Source organism: Rhamphochromis sp. 'chilingali' (genome assembly GCF_963969265.1).
Source record: "Rhamphochromis sp. 'chilingali' genome assembly, chromosome: 7".
NCBI classification, from domain to species: Eukaryota; Metazoa; Chordata; class Actinopteri; order Cichliformes; family Cichlidae; genus Rhamphochromis; species Rhamphochromis sp. 'chilingali'.
This window is the reverse complement of record NC_137934.1, coordinates 41815224-41833759: the sequence shown is the minus strand read 5'-3', so window position 1 is coordinate 41833759 and position 18536 is coordinate 41815224. Positions and strand designations below refer to the sequence as shown.

Genomic DNA, 18536 nt, shown 5'->3' with positions numbered 1-18536 from the left:
TGCAAAAAAGCTCCAACACTGATCTTCAAATAGATTATGTTGCATTCTAACATTTAAAAACAAATGAAAAAGTTATTCAGAGCTAAACTGCACAAACCCGGGATCCTCTGTCCCTGCTTTCTATTTGGGAACTGATGCAGCTGGGCAAGCAAAAAGGGGGAGAAGTCGGGGGTTAAACAAGCCGCCCGAACAAGGCTGGGAAATGACATGTTGATGCCAGCTCACTGGCAATTTGGGACTGAGACAGGTGGGAGGGCTTACTGAGGGGAGCTGAGGAGGAGGAGGTCTTCATACAAAAGCAGAGATGTGCTTTGGAAGCGTACAGCGAGCAACCCGGGAGTTAGTGAAGAACGGGTCTGCACTCATAACCATCCACAGGACGCAGGGGGTGTGACAGAGCTCAGGGTGGGAACCGACACAGTGACACGTTAGTCATTTCTAGAGATGCTTTCTTGTCATCTTGCAGAGGGAACAACAAACGTGTCATAAAGTTGTAAAACATTGATGTTTCTTAAATAACTCTTGGCTGTAGTGCAGAGTGAGGGTGAATGTTGGGGCTTAAATCTGTAACAGCAGAACAAATATTGCTACATCACTGAAATGATATTTCTGTGGTGTAAGAATGAACAAATATCTGTTAACCAGTGTGAATCACGTGGTGCTGCTATTAAAGGTATAGGAGGGATATTGTGAAGCACGAGTCATACCAAAGTTCAGCTAACACGAGGGGGCTTCTTGAATCCTGCAGCATGAAAGTGACTCCAGAAAAACTTTGTCTGTGGAGGCTTTTAAAAATCTGCTTGGTGTTGAATATCCACAGGTGTTCTTCAGAGAAGGCCAAGGCAGCAGCTCTGAGCTTCATGCCTATTCTCTCATGGCTGCCGTCGTATCCAGTCAAGAAGTACCTCTTTTCAGACGTGGTCTCAGGTCTCAGCACGGGAGTCGTGCAGCTTCCACAAGGTCAGTGAACTGTGCAGCAGCGCCGTGTGAAGCACCGAGGCTGCGAGCAGGGCCGGCTGCGGCTCCAGAGGAGCAGTTTCTGCTTCATGCTGACTCTGTTTTGGCATCGCTGACACTTTGACACTGTGATGGAGTCACTGAACCTCCAGGATTGTTTATTTGGAAACGTGTTATCTTCCCTGCTCCACAGGACTAGCCTACGCTATGCTGGCTGCGGTGCCTCCTGTTTATGGTCTGTACTCCTCCTTCTACCCGGTCCTGCTGTACACCTTCTTTGGCACGTCCAGACACATATCAGTAGGTGAGAGAGCCGTCTCTGTCCTGACCTCATGGCCCTGTGTGACCGGCTCTGCCCACGTACAAGAAAACAGTTACAATATGCTCGTCATTGTTCCATAAGCTCCGCCCTCTTATGTACTCCCTGCCCCCAACACACACACAGCAGAAAATTTCATGTTCTGTACAGAGGAGAGAAATTAAAGGTGCCGTCGCCACAGTGATCCCCGACCTAAATATTTATCAAAATATTTATTTATTGTTTGAAATCGATCCAAACAGACACACCCTGATCTGACGTCTCCTTTCAGGTTAGTGTTAAATGTAAAGTTGGTGTTAAGGTTCTCGCCAAGAAAGAAGATTTTAAATAAGATGTATAAGAAGAAAATGATTGTATATGAAGGAAACTGCTGCTTCCTGGATGTGGCACTGATTGCTAGCTTCTTCATTTTCCAGCGTGATGTTCGTTTGGAATAAAGAAACCATGGAAGCAGCTCCTGTTTCACTGCAGCTGTGTGCTCGGCCACGGCTGCTTCCTCACGTCTAACAGTATTTCCAGTAATGCTTTGCTGCCTATTATGAGGATAGGAAACTATAGCTGATTTGTTTCCAGCCTGACTCTCCTGACATTGTCCAGAATTTGTCTCTCATTGGCTCCACCTCTGTTCCTCATGTCTGCTTTCAAAAGATGGTGACGTTCAGACGCACCGAGCTGTTTTCTTTTCTCGCTTGCTTTTTGAGAGAAAAGACAAATGTAGTTAAGATGATGTCATTTTTACATGGTTGAGCTTTTTATAGATTTCTTAATCCACATTAATGGTGTCACATCGAAGTCTTGCAGGCGACGAGTCACTTTCCACACAGCTGTGTCTGTAGTGACTGTGAGGTGCACTGGGTTACACAGTGATTCAGATTATGAGATGAAAGGTGTGGAGGAAATGTTTGGATGTGTGCTAACTGTGTGCTTAGCTTTCACGGGAGGATTGTGACATTTCAGCGACCTCACCCTGTGACAGCTTCCTTTCCTTGAAATGGGTCCAAGTCTCAAATGCCAGCTGTGACCTATGAGTCCCTCTGACTGTTGGACCCAATGAAGCACCTCGCAGACAGGAAGTGTTCCTGTAAAACTGTCACATGGTGAGGAAACAACACGTCACATTATGGCAGAATAAGACACAGATGAGCCTGATGACAGCGCACACTTGATGAACAGCACCAAAGTGCTGCAGTGATGTTTGGTTTAGTGCAACTGTGTGTGGCAGAGGGTTTCCTGAAAAAGGACAGGTGCGATAAAAATATTACGTTTCATTTTGTTAAAGCCAACTGTGCTTTTATTGAACCTTCGTGGTCCTCTGCGTATGTGCGATGGTTTGGATATTTCTCTGTGAAGAACAGAAAGAGCTGAAAGAGCTCCGTGGTCCCACAGACTAAACCCAGCATCCTTTCAGACACAGTGCTTCATGTCTCTCACACTTTGCATAGTGAGATTCAGTTTCTGCCTTCCAGACGAAGGCTTCTGCTCCCACAGGGCAGATGATCCCGTCACAGCTGTGTTACTTTGTAGGTTACAGTTTGTCCTTCTGTTTGCAGTAGTTTGTACCGTGGTTCTGTCTGTGTGCACGCGAGGGTGGATGACTCTATCTACAGGTGCAGGTTCTTAAAGCAAATAAGAAAACCCCGTTATCACATGATAGACGAGGTGTGTGTGTGTGTGTGTGTGTGTGTGTGTGTGTGTGTGTGTGTGTGTGTGTGTGTGTGTGTGTGTGTGTGGAGTGACGTCATGTTAAGACTCCATTCATATTTGACTGACATCCACCGAGGTCTTCAAGCTCCACTAGTGATTTTATTGGTTAAAAACTGACAGAACCTTCTAACTTAAACTGTCATTCATACATGTGTGTTGATATTATACAGACAGTGCTGTATACATGCTGCTTTCCTTCTCACTGAGTGTTTATGGGGACTGTAAATATGACGTTATTACCTGATCTTCAAACGTTCCTAAAATGTTTTTAAAATTCTGATTAACATTGAGGAAGTGATGCTGGGGCTCACATCTGCATCCAAATGTCACCTTTGACCTCTACCTTTAAAGTAAATACTGCCCACAGAGGCTTAACCTTGTGCTCTGGTTTCAATCCAAGCAGGTTTAAATGTTTTTAGTCTCTTAGGCTGCGTTCACTCTGCAGGTCTTAATGCTCAATTCAGATTTTTTTGATCAAATCCGATTTTTTTGTCTGCTCGTTCACACTACAAATAAAATGTGACAGCAAACGCGCTCTAGTGTGAACGCTCAAAGTGGCGCATGCGCAAAAGAAGATGTCACACACAACGCGCTCTGTTTAGACCCAGAGCAAACAGTATTGTTTTTTGCTTTAAGTTATTTTCTTATTTACATAATAATGTCGATAACCTAATAATGATCCTTATTGCTGTTTCAGAGGAGCGCTGCTTCAAAGGATAGCTGCAGATTTCTGTCAGAATCTGCAGATTATACAGTACAAATTAAATGTTCACGTTTCTCCAACGTTGTCTTCCCAGCAGTTTCACTGACATCTACACTGGATGGCCAGGAAGCGTTCACCATGTCTTCTCCGGCGCTGATAATTGGCGTCTGTCTCGTGTCAGTGACGTAAAAGACGGATTTAATGCGACATGACCATCAAACAGCAGTCGCTTTCTAAAACATCGGAGATGTATTGGATTCAGGACCACATATGAAAGTGACCCAGATCGGATTTGTGCCGTTCACACTGTCACACCCTGATTGGATAGATGGTCGCATAGGGTAGAGATGGACCGATCCGATATTACGTATCGGTATCGGTCCGATACTGACCTAAATTACTGGATCGGATATCGGAGAAAAATAAAAAATGTAATCCGATCCATTAAATATCACGAAAGCACCTCACAAAACTTGCAACACGCCGTAACTCACCTCAGAACGTTAGCAGTCGGAGCAGTATGCATCACGTGATAGAGCGGCTGTGGCATGCGGGACCTGTCGGTGGTCTGGATAGCATGTGGAGCTTCGCTAGCAACCTGGCATTTCATCTCCGACAAAGTTATCCCCGAGAGAAGTAAAGCAAGTGTGTAAGTCCATCTCTGAATGTTTGTAAAGCATTCCTGCGTTAAGCTTAACAAACGATATATGGAGCGACTGCCTCTTCTTGCTGCTACTTCAATCATGAAACTGCTTAACGATCAGCTGATCAGCTTTTCTGTCGCGAGTCCGTGTCTCTTCTTTGTTTTTGGTCCACTTTGCACCAGAAAGAGGAAACCAGCGGCTGAACAACAGAAGCACGTTTAAGCTTGATCAGCTGTTGTTAGAATGTATTTAATATTACTTTCTACTCGAGGATCTTTTTCTACGTAGCTGACGCTGGTAACTGTGCAGGGGCGGATCTAGCAAAGTTTAGCCAGGGGGGCCGATAGGGCATTAACAGGGAAAAGGGGGCACAAAGACATACTTTTCTTTCTTATTCTCATTTAAAATGTCGAGCTTTTAATAAATAATTATCTGACACCCAAAGTTTTAATTTGATGCAAAATGAATAGAAGTCCATTACTGTATATAGTGACTATTAAGTCTAATATACCCTAGTAAGCTATAGTACTTTTTCCTTTGGGAAGGTACCATCTGTGCAGTCTGCAATTTTGTTGAAGAAAGATGTTGAATCTATTTAATATTTCTTGAAAAATAATTGATTTCTGTGCATTTTTTTTCACACTGCATCAAATTAAGGTTGATTACGTCGATTAAGCATCATGAGGTGGAGCGTGAGGGGTGGTTCCCTATTTTTTATTTATTTATTTTTGTTGTTGCTGGGAGTTGGAACCCTATTAGTTAGGTTGCTTAATATTTATGCTAAGTACTCTTTAAAATACCAGAATAGGGAGGATGGTGTAGGTTTAAGTTTATTAGATTGATCAGTATTGCTGAACTATGAAACATTTTTTTTTGCATACAGGTATAACAGAATAGCTTTAGTGTAGTTGTTGTTTTAAACTTGAGTATGAACTTATACAAAATGCAGCAAGATATTTTAAAAACAGTTTTGTTGATTAAAAAAACACTATATCGGATTCATATGGGTATCGGCAGATATCCAAATTTATGATATCGGTATCGGACATAAAAAAGTGGTATCGTGCCATCTCTAGCATAGGGTCAGAAAAATCGGATTTGATGCGCTTTCGCCTGCAGTGTGAACGTAGCCTGAATGATAATCAGCATGTACCCACATCATTTTTGTGAATTCGAAAGTTTAGTAAATGTTAAAACAAAACAGCAAAAACTGCAACATTATAACCCCTCAGAATGTGTCTCCTGTGGAAGGTTTTTAAAATCTGAGCTTGACAGATGTTGTAAAACTTCACTTTCTAACATCTTCCACAACTGGGATTGTAAAACTCGCTGCCTCTAACTATGTAAAGACTGACATAAGCAGCAGGACTGAGATTTCATTAAACCCAGCCTCAGTTGTCTCACCAATCTGGCTGCTTTCTTTTCTCCAACGCTGTCACGCTTGTCTCGATTGTCAGTTTAAATCCGTCCAACAAATGGGTCCAATAAACTAGACCTGCTCAACCCTTTGAAGCTGAGGAGCTAATCTGCAAAGATTGTAAATCACCGCTGGCCAAAATCTGGCCTGACATCAGGTTGCTGTGGGAATGATGACAGAGAACGAGAGGCAGGACGGCCTTTACCGTCACAGGGTGGTGAGAGGAAAGGCCGGTGCGAGCACAAGTCTGCAGTTTCTGTGCTGCGTTTGAGCGCTCGTTGTACTCGACATCAGCTTTGACCCCAGCCTATCATAGCGCTGCGTTTGTGTCGATGACCTGCAGGTACCTTTGCTGTCATAAGTCTGATGATTGGGGGCGTCGCTGTGAGGGAGGCACCAGACAGCATGTTTATGAATATCAATGCTACTGGATCCAACGCATCTGATGCCATCAACGTGGAGCTTCGTGATAAGAGCAGGGTCCAGGTGGCCGTGATGGTCACAACCCTGGCGGGACTCATCCAGGTCAGCCTCCCACCTGCAGAGCAGCCGTGGCTAATCTGTTTATCCAAAGCAGCAGCAGCATGTCTGAATCACTGTTGATGTATCAACTCGATTTTAACTGTTTCTGTATTAAACATTGTTTTTCAAAAACAGAATGACCCCCCTCTTCTTCTGCATTCCTTTCAGATTGTTTTAGGTCTTCTCAGGTTTGGCTTTGTAGCAATCTACCTCACCGAGCCCCTGGTGCGAGGCTTCACCACAGCAGCATCCATGCACGTCGTCATCTCCCAGCTGAAGTACTTGCTGGGGGTGGAAACGCAGCGTTATTCTGGGTTTCTCTCTGCTATTTATGTGAGTTTTGAGAGGCCCTGTCTTTCTCCTTCCCAGAATGGTCAATGAATCGCTAACACTCACCTTTCTGTCACTGCAGAGTGTCAAAGCAGTGCTCAGCAGAATCACCAGCACCAATATTGCCACTTTCCTTCTGGGGCTCGGGTGTATCATCTTCCTTTACGTGATCAAAGTTCTCAATGAGCGCTTCAAGAAGAAGCTGCCCATTCCCATTCCTGGAGAGATCATTGTGGTCATCGTGTCCACGGGCATCTCCTATGGTTTGTCGTTATCAAAGGAGTACAAGGTCCATGTGGTTGGGAACATACCAACAGGGTAGGCCGCACACTCTATTTGTTTAAGTGTCTTTTGGTTTAAGCTCGTGTTCTCTACACGTATGTGACAGAGGTCTACAGATGTTGTCTTATTGGTTACAGGCTTCGCCCTCCTGCTGCCCCAAACATCTCGCTGCTGCCCAATTTGGTCACAGATTCTTTTGCTATAGCGATTGTAGGATTCTCCATGGACGTCTCGCTGGCCAAGATCTTTGCCCTGAAACATGGCTACAGTGTGGATGGCAACCAGGTGAGTGTGTCCACGGGGTGAGCTGCCGATGAGCCTCTGGCCTGTGTGTGACTAAATGTTTGGTTAGGACACTTTGGGTCTTCTGGATGACGGGACGTCCTCTAGCTGTTTGCTGCAAATCTTGTAAAGTTATATTTTTATCCTGCGCGCTGATATTGGAAATGCTGCTCACAAAAAGGTTCATTGTTCCAGTTTGTTGGAACGTGTTCATTTCATTGAACACTGAGTTGTTTGGAGCGTTGTGTAGTTGCCTGACTGTACTATTCGTTGAAGACTGAGCAAAGCGTGTCCTCCAGTGACACATAGCTGACAAATAAATGCAGGTCACGCATTTAGCAAAGCACGACTGTGGAAAATATACGGGTCGCATTTTCCTGAAATTGTCCAAAGCTGACGTGTGAAAATGTTGTTGCAGAAGGACTTTCCTCTCTTTTTCACGGTTTTCCTCCACGTGTCCACTTTCAGGAGCTCATTGCACTCGGTCTGTGTAACTTCATCAGCTCCTTCTTCCAAACGTTTGCCGTCACCTGCTCCATGTCAAGGAGTCTGGTCCAGGAGAGCACAGGAGGCAAAACACAGGTGACACACACGAGCTGCAGGAGTGATTACACTATCTAAATTGGTGCTGTAAAGCTGTTGTTAGAGTGAGAGGTGTGTTGATGGAGTTATTGCTTTTTATGTGTGCTTTAGATTGCAGGGCTCCTGGCGTCGCTGCTGGTGCTGGTGGTGGTGGTGGCCGTCGGCTTTGTCTTCGAGCCGCTCCCTCAGGTGAGTTCCTGTTTGATGTTTGGGCGTGACCTGTGAGCCTGCACACACCTAAATGTCGTCTTTGGCTCTCGTTTGCTTGTGTTTCTCAGACTGCGCTGGCTGCCATCATCATGGTCAACCTCATAGGGATGTTCAAGCAGTTCAGAGACATTCCCAGTCTGTGGAGGACCAGCAAGATTGAACTGGTCAGTCTTTAAAACCAAGCTTAGCTGACTTAAAGTGCACCGTTGTTCTGAGAGGTGTGTATGTGAACCCGAGTGAATACACAGTGGAGAAGCTGAGGTTGCAGACAGAAGTGTGACTATAATGTGCAGGAGTGGAAACGATCAGATAAATGCACGTCGTCTGAAGACATTTGCTTATGTAAAAACTGCTTTGGTCTTGCAAAACGCTTCCTCTTCATGCTAGTTTCATGTTACTTTCTTTTTTGTCCTCTCAGGCCATCTGGGTGATCGCCTTTATCGCTTCTGTGCTGCTGGGACTGGACTACGGCCTCCTGGTGGCCGTCACATTCGCCATATTGACAGTCATATACAGGACACAGAGGTAATGATTCGAATATGTGTTTTTCCTTGAACTGAAGCTTAAAGGCAGCTGTGAGAGTTTTCAAAGAGCAGGTTTGATTTGTGCTCTGAGCTGTTTTCTTTCTCTTCCAGCCCTAAAACTTCCATCCTGGGTCACGTCGCTAACACGGGGCTCTACTGTGACGTCGACGAGTATGAAGAGGTAAATGTGTGAGGAGAGAAACCTGCTCCGTGTGAAACATCCACACTGACCAAGCCGGCTGTTTGTGTTCTCAGGCGGCTGAATATGAGGGGATTAAGATCTTCCACTCCAACTCTTCAGTCTACTTTGCTAACAGTGACCTGTATGTGAACAGCCTCAAGGAGAAGGTAGCAGTGTGTTTGAGTGTGTGGAAGCAAACAGAAACCCTTTTGTGGGGGAAATGTGTGAAGCACTTATTATCACCTGACTCGGTCTGAGAGGAGCAGCGTGAGCGTGTAATCATCTGGTGGTAGATGCGAGCAGAGCTCTACTTTGAGATGAGCAGGAATCCGTTTGCTTGTGTTTTCACTGTCTTGGCTACAAATGAAGGTTTGCAGTTGTAGCCTGTTCACGTTACAGCTGAAGCTTCAACAGTTCAGTGAAAACGTTTCTACGTTTGTCATTTCTGCTTTTTTGTGTGTTCAAATAACTAAGAGCAAAGAATACATTTTAACTTTACTGTGTGAATTAAAGGTTTATCCAGTATCTAAGCACCGTGTGGGAAATATTCCCAGCCTCTCCCAGTCTTAACCTAAGGAGTAACTGTGCCAGCTTTACCAGCAACACCTGATTCCTAGGGATCAGTCTCTGTTGCTACTGTGGTGGCATGTTGAGTCCTTAAAGGGGAAAAGAGTCCCGTTGTAAGACCATGGACTGAGCTCAGTGTTTACGAGTCACAGCCATGCCTGATCGCCTCAATAACACAAAGAGACGCTACAAGAGCTCAAAAAGCAACACGGTGCCACGACCAGCTGCAAAGGGTAACAGGGTCATTACGTTACTGCTTCAGAGCTTGGACAGTTGATGAAACTATGAATTCTGGGTAATTACGTTTTCACCTAGGTGCAGGTTTGGATAGCTTGTGTTGGTTAAACAATGAAATCACACGTTGAAAACTGCATTTTGCTTTTACTCAGGTTATCTTTGTGCAAGATTAACGTTTGTTTTGTGACAAATCAGGTGAAGCACAGATGTTACTGAAAGCAGTTGATCATGTGCTTCATGCTTATTGTGTTAAAGTAAAGACGTCGATATGTGTTTGTTTTGTAAACATTGTTTCAGTTCTCATTTTTGTTTTTCATATTCAATTCAGCTTTATTTACACAGCGCCAAATCACAACAACAGTCGCCTCAAGGTGCTTTATATTGTACAGTAGACCCTACAGTAATACAGAGAAAAACCCAACAATCATATGACCCCCTATGAGCAGCACTTTGGCGACAGTGGGAAGGAAAACCTCCCTTTTAACAGGAAGAAACCTCCAGCAGAACCAGGCTCAGGGAGGGGCGGGGCCATCTGCTGTGATTGGTTGGGGTGAGAGAAGGAAGACAGGATGAAGACATGCTGTGGAAGAGAGACAGAGATTAATAACAAGTGTGTTATGTAATGTAATATGAATAATTATCAGAGAAAATGCCAAAATAAGAGGTGAGGTAATGGTAGAGGTAAACGAGTGAGGGAGAATGACGTGCTGAGTTGGATGTTAACAGCTCTGTTGTGATTATGTTGATCTTTACAGACGGGGCTAAACCCTGAACACTTACAAGCTGCTCGGAAAGCCCAAAAAAAAAGAAAGGAGAAGACGAACAGCAATCGGTCGTCTCCGCTGAAAATCTGTGCCAAGGTGGGTCGCTGTTTGTCTTTTGTCTATCCAAACTTTGAGCTTTGTCAACAGGTTAAATACACACTCATGTGACGGTCGTGTGTGTGTGTATATATAATATGTTTTGTGGTGCTGCTTTGTTTCTAGTACAAGGATGAGGCAGTGACTCATGACGTTTTGTCCCAGAGCCACGTGGCGGAGGATCAGAAGAACGGCCAGTTTGGCGACAGACATGGCGACTCAGAGGAGGCGGTCTTCCTTGAGCCTTTCAGCACAGTCCACTCCATCATCCTGGACTGGACGTCTGCAACTTTCATCGACTCAGTGGGAGCTAAAGCCATCAGACAGGTTCTGGCCCTTTCTCCAGCGCTGCACTGCACAGGAGCACCAGCTGCATATTTTCACTGAACTCCAGTCACTGTTTCATGGTGTAGAGCTCAAATACTAAAAACTATTATCTCTTTGTGCAGGTCATTAAAGAGTATGCCGCCGTAGATGTCCGGGTGGTCATAGCTGGCTGCAACAGTAAGTGACTATTAAGACTTTTCATTAGATCTGAAAATATCTGTGCACATGCTCTGTTTTATACGCACTACGTACAAAACGCAATTAAAACCCATCCATCCATCTATCCTCTTATCTTTACAAATTGCTGTGGGGACTATTTGTGGACCATGAACTGTTCATGAAACCAGTTAGAGGACTGGTGCTTTGTTACACATCGTCCTGCAGGAGTTGGTACACTGTGGTCAGAAAGGCATGGACGTGGAAATATCCCTCACACTGTAGCACCACTGATTCAATGCAGGAGGAATCCATGCTGTTATGGTGTTTGTACCAAAGTCTGCTACAGAAAGCCTGTGCATACTGCAACCTCAGGTTTCTGTTTGTCGCTGGGCGATGTGGCGCCCTGTGGTCTGATGCTGCTGTAGCCCATCTGCTTTCCAACACGAGGTGCATTCAGAGAAGCTCTTTGGTGGTAACACATGGTTATTTGAGTCACTCTTACCTTCCTGTCACGCTCGACACATCTTCTCCCAGAGAACTGCTGCTCGCCTGTTACGTTCTCTTGTTCAGACCGTCCTCTGTAAACCTCAGAGATGATTGTGTTGGAAAGTCCCGGGAACTTCTAAAGCACACCTGATATCTAGTCATGCCATGTTCATTCTGATGCTCGCCTTGAACTCCAGCTGATGTCTGCATTGAGCTTCTGCCATGTGATTGGCTGATTTCGATGTTTGCATGAATGAGAACATAAGGTCTGTAAGTGGAGACCTATAATAAAGACAAGTTCCACACACTGGGGTCATAATGTAAAGGATGGAAACAGGCAACAAGCGCTATGACAGAACTCTGTTGAAAGTTTTGGTTTGAATGATTAAGCCTGTGGGTCCTGACAGACCTGTGCAAACACAGCCTGTGGTTCACAGACTGAAGCCATTCCTGCAGTAACAAACAGGACGCTCCTGTTCTGCACATTTGGGATTGAAAATGAGAAGATATCATTTGGAACCAAATGGTAAACATGTCACACGATATATTTACAGTTCACTTTCAGTATATTGGCTCACGAGCGCGCAGGATGTTTTCAGAGTGGCAGCTAGCCAGAAGAAGGCAGGGATGAAGCTGCAGCGGCTCGTTTCACACTGTAACAAAGCTGCTGTCCAACAAGTGAACACAGCAGGTTGCTTTAGTTGCTTTGTGTGCCCTGTAAATGGAACAAAGGTATCACTGCAGGAATGTCAGTGTCTGCACAGAACGTTTATTAGCCCCACTGCAGTGAGTCTTTCCTTCACTAAAGTCTGTTTGTGTTCAAATGGTTTGAAAGTGGTTGTTGTCATTGATGTAAATACTGAGCCTGCTGCATGCTTCTCTGCAGGAAACCTGCTGGCTGAACTGGACACCTTGAAGTTCTTCACTAAGGACCTGACCACAGACTTCCTGTTCCCCACCGTCCACGACGCCGTGCTCCACTGTCAGCACTCAAACTCTCACCCGTCTGTGGCTGCGGACACGACCTGAGAGGATGGGACGTGGTGGCGCTCTCACAACCTCACTGTGAACTTGTTTTCAGCTGAAATATCAGGAGTGTTTTTCAGTCTTGTTAAAGTTCCAAAGCAGCAAGAACATCGTTTTAATCAGAACCTTCAGGATGTGGCGTCCAGCCTGATTTCTCTGCAGTGTTGATGCTGCACTTTAGTCATGTTGTAGTTCTCACTGTTTGCTGAAGTACTTTTTAAAGCTGCAGCTTTGTCTACATGATGTTAGCAGGTACTGTTGGAGGCCTTGTTGTAAACATGTAATACTGACCACCTCATTATCACGCTGGTACCAAATTGTTACCTATAATCTGTCAATATGATTTTTGTTATTCTGATCTGGAATGACCTTTCCAGTCTGTTTGCAGTGTCATGTTGCCGTTACTGTACACTTGCATTGGTATGACTCATATATGAATGCAGTGGACAGCTTTAATTGTGCTGTTAGTGAACGACACAGGAGGCCTTTCAAGCTCCCTGTGCTTATTTTGTTAAACACTGAAACTGAAATCTGGAATAACTTTTATTTTTTAGTGAACAACAATAACAACAAAACAAAATCCTTTTGACTCTCTTTTTTTTGACAAAGCCAAATCAGACACAAGCACACACTCAGTTGTAGGTCATGTATCTGGGCGTGGCGCTGAACTTGGCGTATGATTTGATGACCTTGTTAACGGCTTCCAGGAAATCTTTCTCTGTGGCGATCTTCCTGCGGGCCCTGATGGCAAACATTCCTGCCTCGGTGCACACGCTGCGGATCTCGGCACCTGAAAGGAAGCACGATTTAAGAGAGTGCTCAGACTTTCAGAGAGCTATTAAACCTGTAGACGACCTTTATCCCACGCTGTCAAGCCATTCAAAACAGTTTGACTTGGCTGAAATACAGGATCGTGTTAAAGGACAGCCAAGACTCAGACTCTCATCTACTTTAACATAACATACTTCCAAGTTTATAAAGGGCAATAAGAAACCTTTCCAAGTAACAGGTTGCCCCCGTGTGGTCATACATCAGTACTACACTAAGAGGTCTGAACTCTTCTAAACTAACAAGAAGTCGATAAACAAATTGGAAAAATACTGGAAGTTTAGTGCAGCGGTCCCCAAGTTTTAATTTATCTCTGACAATATTTTCACAGACCGGCCTTTATGATGTCGCAGATCAGTAAAACAAAATAAAACCAGTACTGGTACCAAACACCGGGAAAACCAAACATTTCACACCCAAGCCTCAACTCTTACGGCTCGGTACCGGTCCGTGATTTGGGGACCGCTGGTTTAGTGTCTCTATGACAACGGCATTCTGAAGGAAAGGACAGCTGATGTATGCCACACCCACACGAGCAGGAAACACTAAAACAGATAAAGACGCAGCTGAGGGAGACTGTGACTCGACAGGAAGTAACGTCTGCTCTGCAGTCTTACCGGTGCTGTTGGGACAGAGGCGAGCCAGCAGCTCAAAGCGGATGTCTCTCTCCACACTCATAGAGCGGGCATGGATCTTGAAGATGTGGGTGCGACCCTGCAACGGCGGGTTTAAAGATGGTTGAATTGGACAGAGCTACATCAGAGAAGTGTAACACAGTCCAGTTTGAAACTCACCTCAAGGTCAGGCAGGCTGAACTCGATCTTCCTATCCAGACGTCCGGGCCTCATCAGGGCCGGGTCCAGCGTGTCCGGCCTGTTGGTGGCCATCAGCACTTTGATGTTGCCTCGAGGGTCGAAACCATCCAGCTGATTGATGAGCTCCAGCATGGTCCTTTGGACCTCGTTGTCTCCACCGGCGCCGTCATCAAAACGAGCACCTGGCAGGTTCAGAGGGTTACACGCTCAGAATGGATTTCTCTTCACGCTGGATTAAAAGGGCTGCTGCACGTCAGTGGATGTTTTTCTTTTTAAGTAATGAGACTAACCTCCAATAGCATCAATTTCATCAAAGAAGATCAGACAGGCCTTTTTGGTCCTGGCCATCTCAAAGAGCTCACGCACCATCCTGGCGCCCTGTGAACGAGTTCAGGAAAAGTCAGACGTTTACGAGAATCAACCTTCCTGATCTGAACTGCAGCTAATCTTTCTTTTCGTGAGCGCACCTCTCCCACGTATTTCTGCACCAGCTCGGAGCCGATGACTCTGATGAAGCAGGCGTCTGTTCTGTTGGCCACAGCCCGGGCACACAGGGTCTTTCCGGTTCCGGGGGGCCCGAATAGCAGCACACCTTTAGGAGGCTCAATTCCCAGATTGACAAACCTCTCAGGCTGGTGAGAAGAAAAAGACGACAAGTGAGCTCCCATGTGCAGAAGACAGTTGCTTCACTCGTGCCTCAGTGGTGGTTCTAACTTTGGAACACTCACATGGAGCAGCGGAGTTTCAACCACCTCTCTTAGCTTCTCAATCTGCTCCTTGCATCCACCAACATCACTGTAGGTCACATCAGGCTTCTCTTCCACCTAAAGCAAGTGGGCCAAGGAGTTATCACATGCAAGCAGACAGATAACCAAACAATCACAGAGTATCCTCGCCTCCCAACCTGCATCATGGTGACAGTGGGGTCGATTTTCGGAGGCAGAGGAATGTGGATCTGATACTTGTTTCTGTCAACCCTGGAAAAACAGAAAGGACACTAAACTTAGCTTACGGCTGACGGAACCTTCTGGAAACTGTAACACCTCTAAATCATGTTTCTGCCTCACCCCACTCTCATGCCCTCCTCGATGTCAGTTGGAGCCACCTGGTCACTCAGGTCCACCACAAACTTGGCAAACTGTTTGACGTTGATGATGTATTTGGGATCCTCAGAGTCTGCATTGATGATCTTTGTGCATCTTTCAGAAAGAAATAAAGAATCATGAAGCTACATAATGGAAATGCTGTGGAAGGAAGTAGGAAATAGAGCAGGGCGATATGGCCAAAAATATTTATCACGATATATATTTGAAAATTTGCGATAACGATATAACCGACGATATAATTGATGCGAGACAAAATACAACTCCACAACAGTACTAGTGCAAAAAGACAACCTTCCATTTATTTTCACTTAAACAAGAAGCTGGTTTTTATGTACATTAAAGCTTTATAAAAATGTAACAGTGCAAATGCAAATTCCTTGCTGAAAGTTTAACCAAAAGGCATTTCCAGTAGAAATGGGCTGACATATCCTGAGCATAACCATGTATAATATCCACTGAAGTTAAAAAGAGGTGCTTTGCAACATTAAACTGCAGTGTGCAGTACACATTTTTCGGACCATAAGGTGCACAGGATTATAAGGCACATTAAGCGAAACAAAGCAGTCAGATAAATCAAACTTTATTAAACTCATTCTTCTTGCTTCCTCCACTTCTGTACCATTGATTCATTAATGTTGAATTCTCTGGCAGCTGCTCTATTCCCATGTTGTTGCAGTATATTAATGACTAACCTCGTATTGTGGATGGATTATCTCAGTTGTTCTCCTGACTGAAGTTTGGTCCGTTTACAGCATCCTGCCATGCGATTGCATTTGTCTCTAACCATGAAGAACCTTCACGTTAACTTTTATAAGTGGAAAAGTGTTAGTGTTCGTCCTCCAGCTTCACTGCTTATGTTATGCTAACATAGCTGTGTCGCTAGCGATCACGTAGCACATCATTATATACCAGCTAGCCCAACTTCAGTAACCCTACAAACGTCACTGCTGTTTAGTTTCCTGTCTTCATTTATGTTGGAAGTGATAGCAGAGGTGTACGTTTGATTTTTTTCAGAAATCTCTCAGTCAGAACGTGCTATATCATGCTTAGGTAACTAGCGAAACTAGCGAGCTAACTTCCGCTAGCTTCCTGCTAACTTCTAACTCCGTTAAATGTAATAACTTTTGTTTTCATGGATGCCTGGAAGTTAAACTTTATAGTTACACCTGGTAAAGCAGCAATGCTGATCGTTTTATTAAAGATGAAAGAATTTAGACAGTTTTTAACTCTAAGTGATGCTGCAGTGTTGTTTGACCTGAAGCATACGGAGCTTAGGACCCAGATTACTCCCAGATTTAAGAGCATCTTAGTCCGACAAATACGACAATAACGACGGCCGCTTGCATGTTCTGCAAAAAAATGTGCTTTGTTGTGTATCTGACGGACAAACACCAAACCAGTTCCACATCACTGAAGTTGCACCATTTTTACAAACCAATTCTGGTTCATCTGTTTCACTCAACGACCGGCCATGTGCGTATGAAAACAAAGGCACTGCGCATGCGCGTTTTACTCCCATTCTATCGCGATATTTCATTTTCCTATCGTTGCCTAACATTATACCGGTATTATCGTGAACGGTATAATATGGCCCAGCCCTAGTAGGAAAGCTAAGAATATTCCCGTCAGATTAACAGGAATGTCGCTCGAAACATCCCAAAGGGAAGATCAGCGATATAACACCACACTTTACATTTTGGTGATGTTAAAGTCGAACATTTACCTTGCTACCTGCAGCGGCTGCTCGCTCTGCAGTGTCTGCTTGTCAGCAGCTAGATCCCAGAGAGCCGGTGGAGCCAGGCCTGTGTCAGACTCCTTGATGCCTGTGCAATTAAAAAAAAACAAATCAGACACAAAGCATCTTGTGCAGCCCTCCAAAGTACCAAAACCGTCCATATATACTCCTCTGATAAAGCTGGACAACCGTTCCAAATTTAAGATGATCCATTTTCAACAACAATGCAGCCCTTTGCATTTTTTGGAGTTAAAGTCAACTAGACATGCCTTTTTAAAATCTAAACTGGCCCCATAGCTGTGGGTTGTGGTAGAAAAGGTGATCTCTCTTTGTGTGTTAAACTAGCCCAGAGTACAGGCTGGCACTGGGTGGCTGGGAAAGGCCAGCTAGACAGCTGCATCTGAAGTGACAGGCCGTGCAAGCACCAAATAATTAAATCAAGGAGTGAAAATACATGAGATTTAACTGGCACCTAATGAAACTAAAATGTCCAAATGTATTTGTGCAACAGTGTTATTGAGTCCTGTGCATGTTGCAGGATAATCAGTTAATATGCACAGGACCATGCAGCTGCAGTTATCATTGTGTCTGTAACTTGGGACGCACAATTTGCTAAACTTGCTGATTTTGTATCGTTTCTGGATGCGACAAAATTCATTCAGGATCAGGCTTTTTAGTTCAGAAGCCTTTTCTGATTTGCGTCTCCTGCTGGAATCAACGAGCGACCTTCCACTTGTCAGCCTAATGTGTAAACCACTTCTATGGAGCTACCAAATACTTCCTGTACTACTGTTGGTTGTTAGAAATGAAACTGAGAATATCTGAATACATTTATAAGTTGTAATGGTGAATTCCAAGTAAAGAAAATCTAAGAAAGCCGGAGTAAAACCCCTGAGTTTGACCCAGTACTTGAAATCTGGTCAGACACAAGTGGCCTCCTAAGCTGGAATTTTTGAAGGTTTAGAAAGTTAGTTCGGCAAATGAGCTTTTCAAATAAATGCCGTTTTATTGCTTATGTCCGGTTTAATCACCAAGCCCAGTAAGAAGCTTACTGAGAACATCTTACTGCCCTGCTGTGGCACAAATGTACTTCTGAATTCGTCGCTCACCCGTCAGCTCGTTTATCTTCTTGAGCAGCTGCTGAATGTCATCTTCCACTTGTTTGATCTGCCTGGAATAGGTACTCTGACCCTGGTGGTGAACAGCAAGCAACACATTCACTCACTGTGGAATCATTTCCTTGACACTTGCTTGGTGTCGTGGTTTGAAAGCCATACTTACATATGTTTTGAGCAGAGCGATGTCCCCTTCATCCAAAGCTTTAAAAAAAGAATCACAATCACATGAATGCGTTTGCACTCCGACACTGTTGTCGGACTGAGCGATGCAGTATACACAAGACTTTTTATTCCACCATCAACACATATTTATAACAACATGGTAACAAATACATTCAGCAGGAGCAAACTGTTTTCAACGAGCTAAGCTAACATTAGCAATGTTGCTAGCTGATATCGGCGCTTCCTTTCGGGAAATAATATCTTAGGGTTTAAAATAAACGATTTTAGATATACCTCTAATAGGGGAGTCACCCTTCTCCTCTTCCTTAATCTTCCTTTGGTCGTCTCCCAGATAGTCCGGCATGTCTAACGTGTGAACAAACTGCCTGGTCACGAACAATCAGGACTGCTAAACTCTACAATTACACAGCAGCTTTGGACTTCCGCCGCTAT

General features: G+C 44.5%; 2 protein-coding genes across 3 annotated transcripts in view; one reads left to right on the top strand and one right to left on the bottom strand.

Annotated features, from left to right (window-relative positions):
- The window catches only part of slc26a5 (solute carrier family 26 member 5), a 22401-nt gene extending 9499 nt beyond the window's left edge, over positions 1 to 12902 (top strand). For both annotated transcript variants that reach the window (XM_080887041.1, XM_080887040.1), the window contains 16 exons: positions 821 to 960; positions 1151 to 1261; positions 6088 to 6269; positions 6435 to 6599; positions 6679 to 6914; positions 7016 to 7163; positions 7629 to 7742; positions 7854 to 7931; positions 8021 to 8116; positions 8371 to 8477; positions 8588 to 8657; positions 8732 to 8824; positions 10217 to 10321; positions 10448 to 10648; positions 10771 to 10825; positions 12180 to 12902. In XM_080887041.1, coding sequence (XP_080743167.1) covers positions 821 to 960; positions 1151 to 1261; positions 6088 to 6269; positions 6435 to 6599; positions 6679 to 6914; positions 7016 to 7163; positions 7629 to 7742; positions 7854 to 7931; positions 8021 to 8116; positions 8371 to 8477; positions 8588 to 8657; positions 8732 to 8824; positions 10217 to 10321; positions 10448 to 10648; positions 10771 to 10825; positions 12180 to 12322 — 2044 coding nt within the window. In that variant the 3' untranslated portion in view covers positions 12323 to 12902. The remainder of the gene's footprint in view (positions 1 to 820; positions 961 to 1150; positions 1262 to 6087; positions 6270 to 6434; positions 6600 to 6678; positions 6915 to 7015; positions 7164 to 7628; positions 7743 to 7853; positions 7932 to 8020; positions 8117 to 8370; positions 8478 to 8587; positions 8658 to 8731; positions 8825 to 10216; positions 10322 to 10447; positions 10649 to 10770; positions 10826 to 12179) is intronic.
- Positions 12850 to 18536, bottom strand: psmc2 (proteasome 26S subunit, ATPase 2). The gene is made up of 12 exons (XM_080887044.1): positions 18378 to 18536; positions 18085 to 18122; positions 17913 to 17994; positions 16792 to 16891; positions 15030 to 15161; positions 14867 to 14939; positions 14691 to 14786; positions 14430 to 14594; positions 14253 to 14340; positions 13942 to 14144; positions 13765 to 13861; positions 12850 to 13109 (listed from the first exon to the last, which is right to left on the bottom strand). The coding sequence occupies exons 1-12, from the start codon at positions 18445 to 18447 to the stop codon at positions 12952 to 12954; spliced, it is 1302 nt and encodes a 433-aa protein (XP_080743170.1). The 5' UTR covers positions 18448 to 18536; the 3' UTR covers positions 12850 to 12951.

Excerpts from the sequence above, each read along its gene's own strand:
- psmc2 (XM_080887044.1), bottom strand. The coding sequence starts at position 18,447 with ATGCCGGACTATCTGGGAGACGACCAAAGGAAGATTAAGGAAGAGGAG. Across the intron at positions 15,162-16,791 it reads CAGCCGCTGCAGGTAGCAAG|ATGCACAAAGATCATCAATG; the intron begins GTAAATGTTCGA and ends TCTTTCTGAAAG. Across the intron at positions 14,145-14,252 it reads TGAAATTGATGCTATTGGAG|GTGCTCGTTTTGATGACGGC; the intron begins GTTAGTCTCATT and ends TGAACCTGCCAG.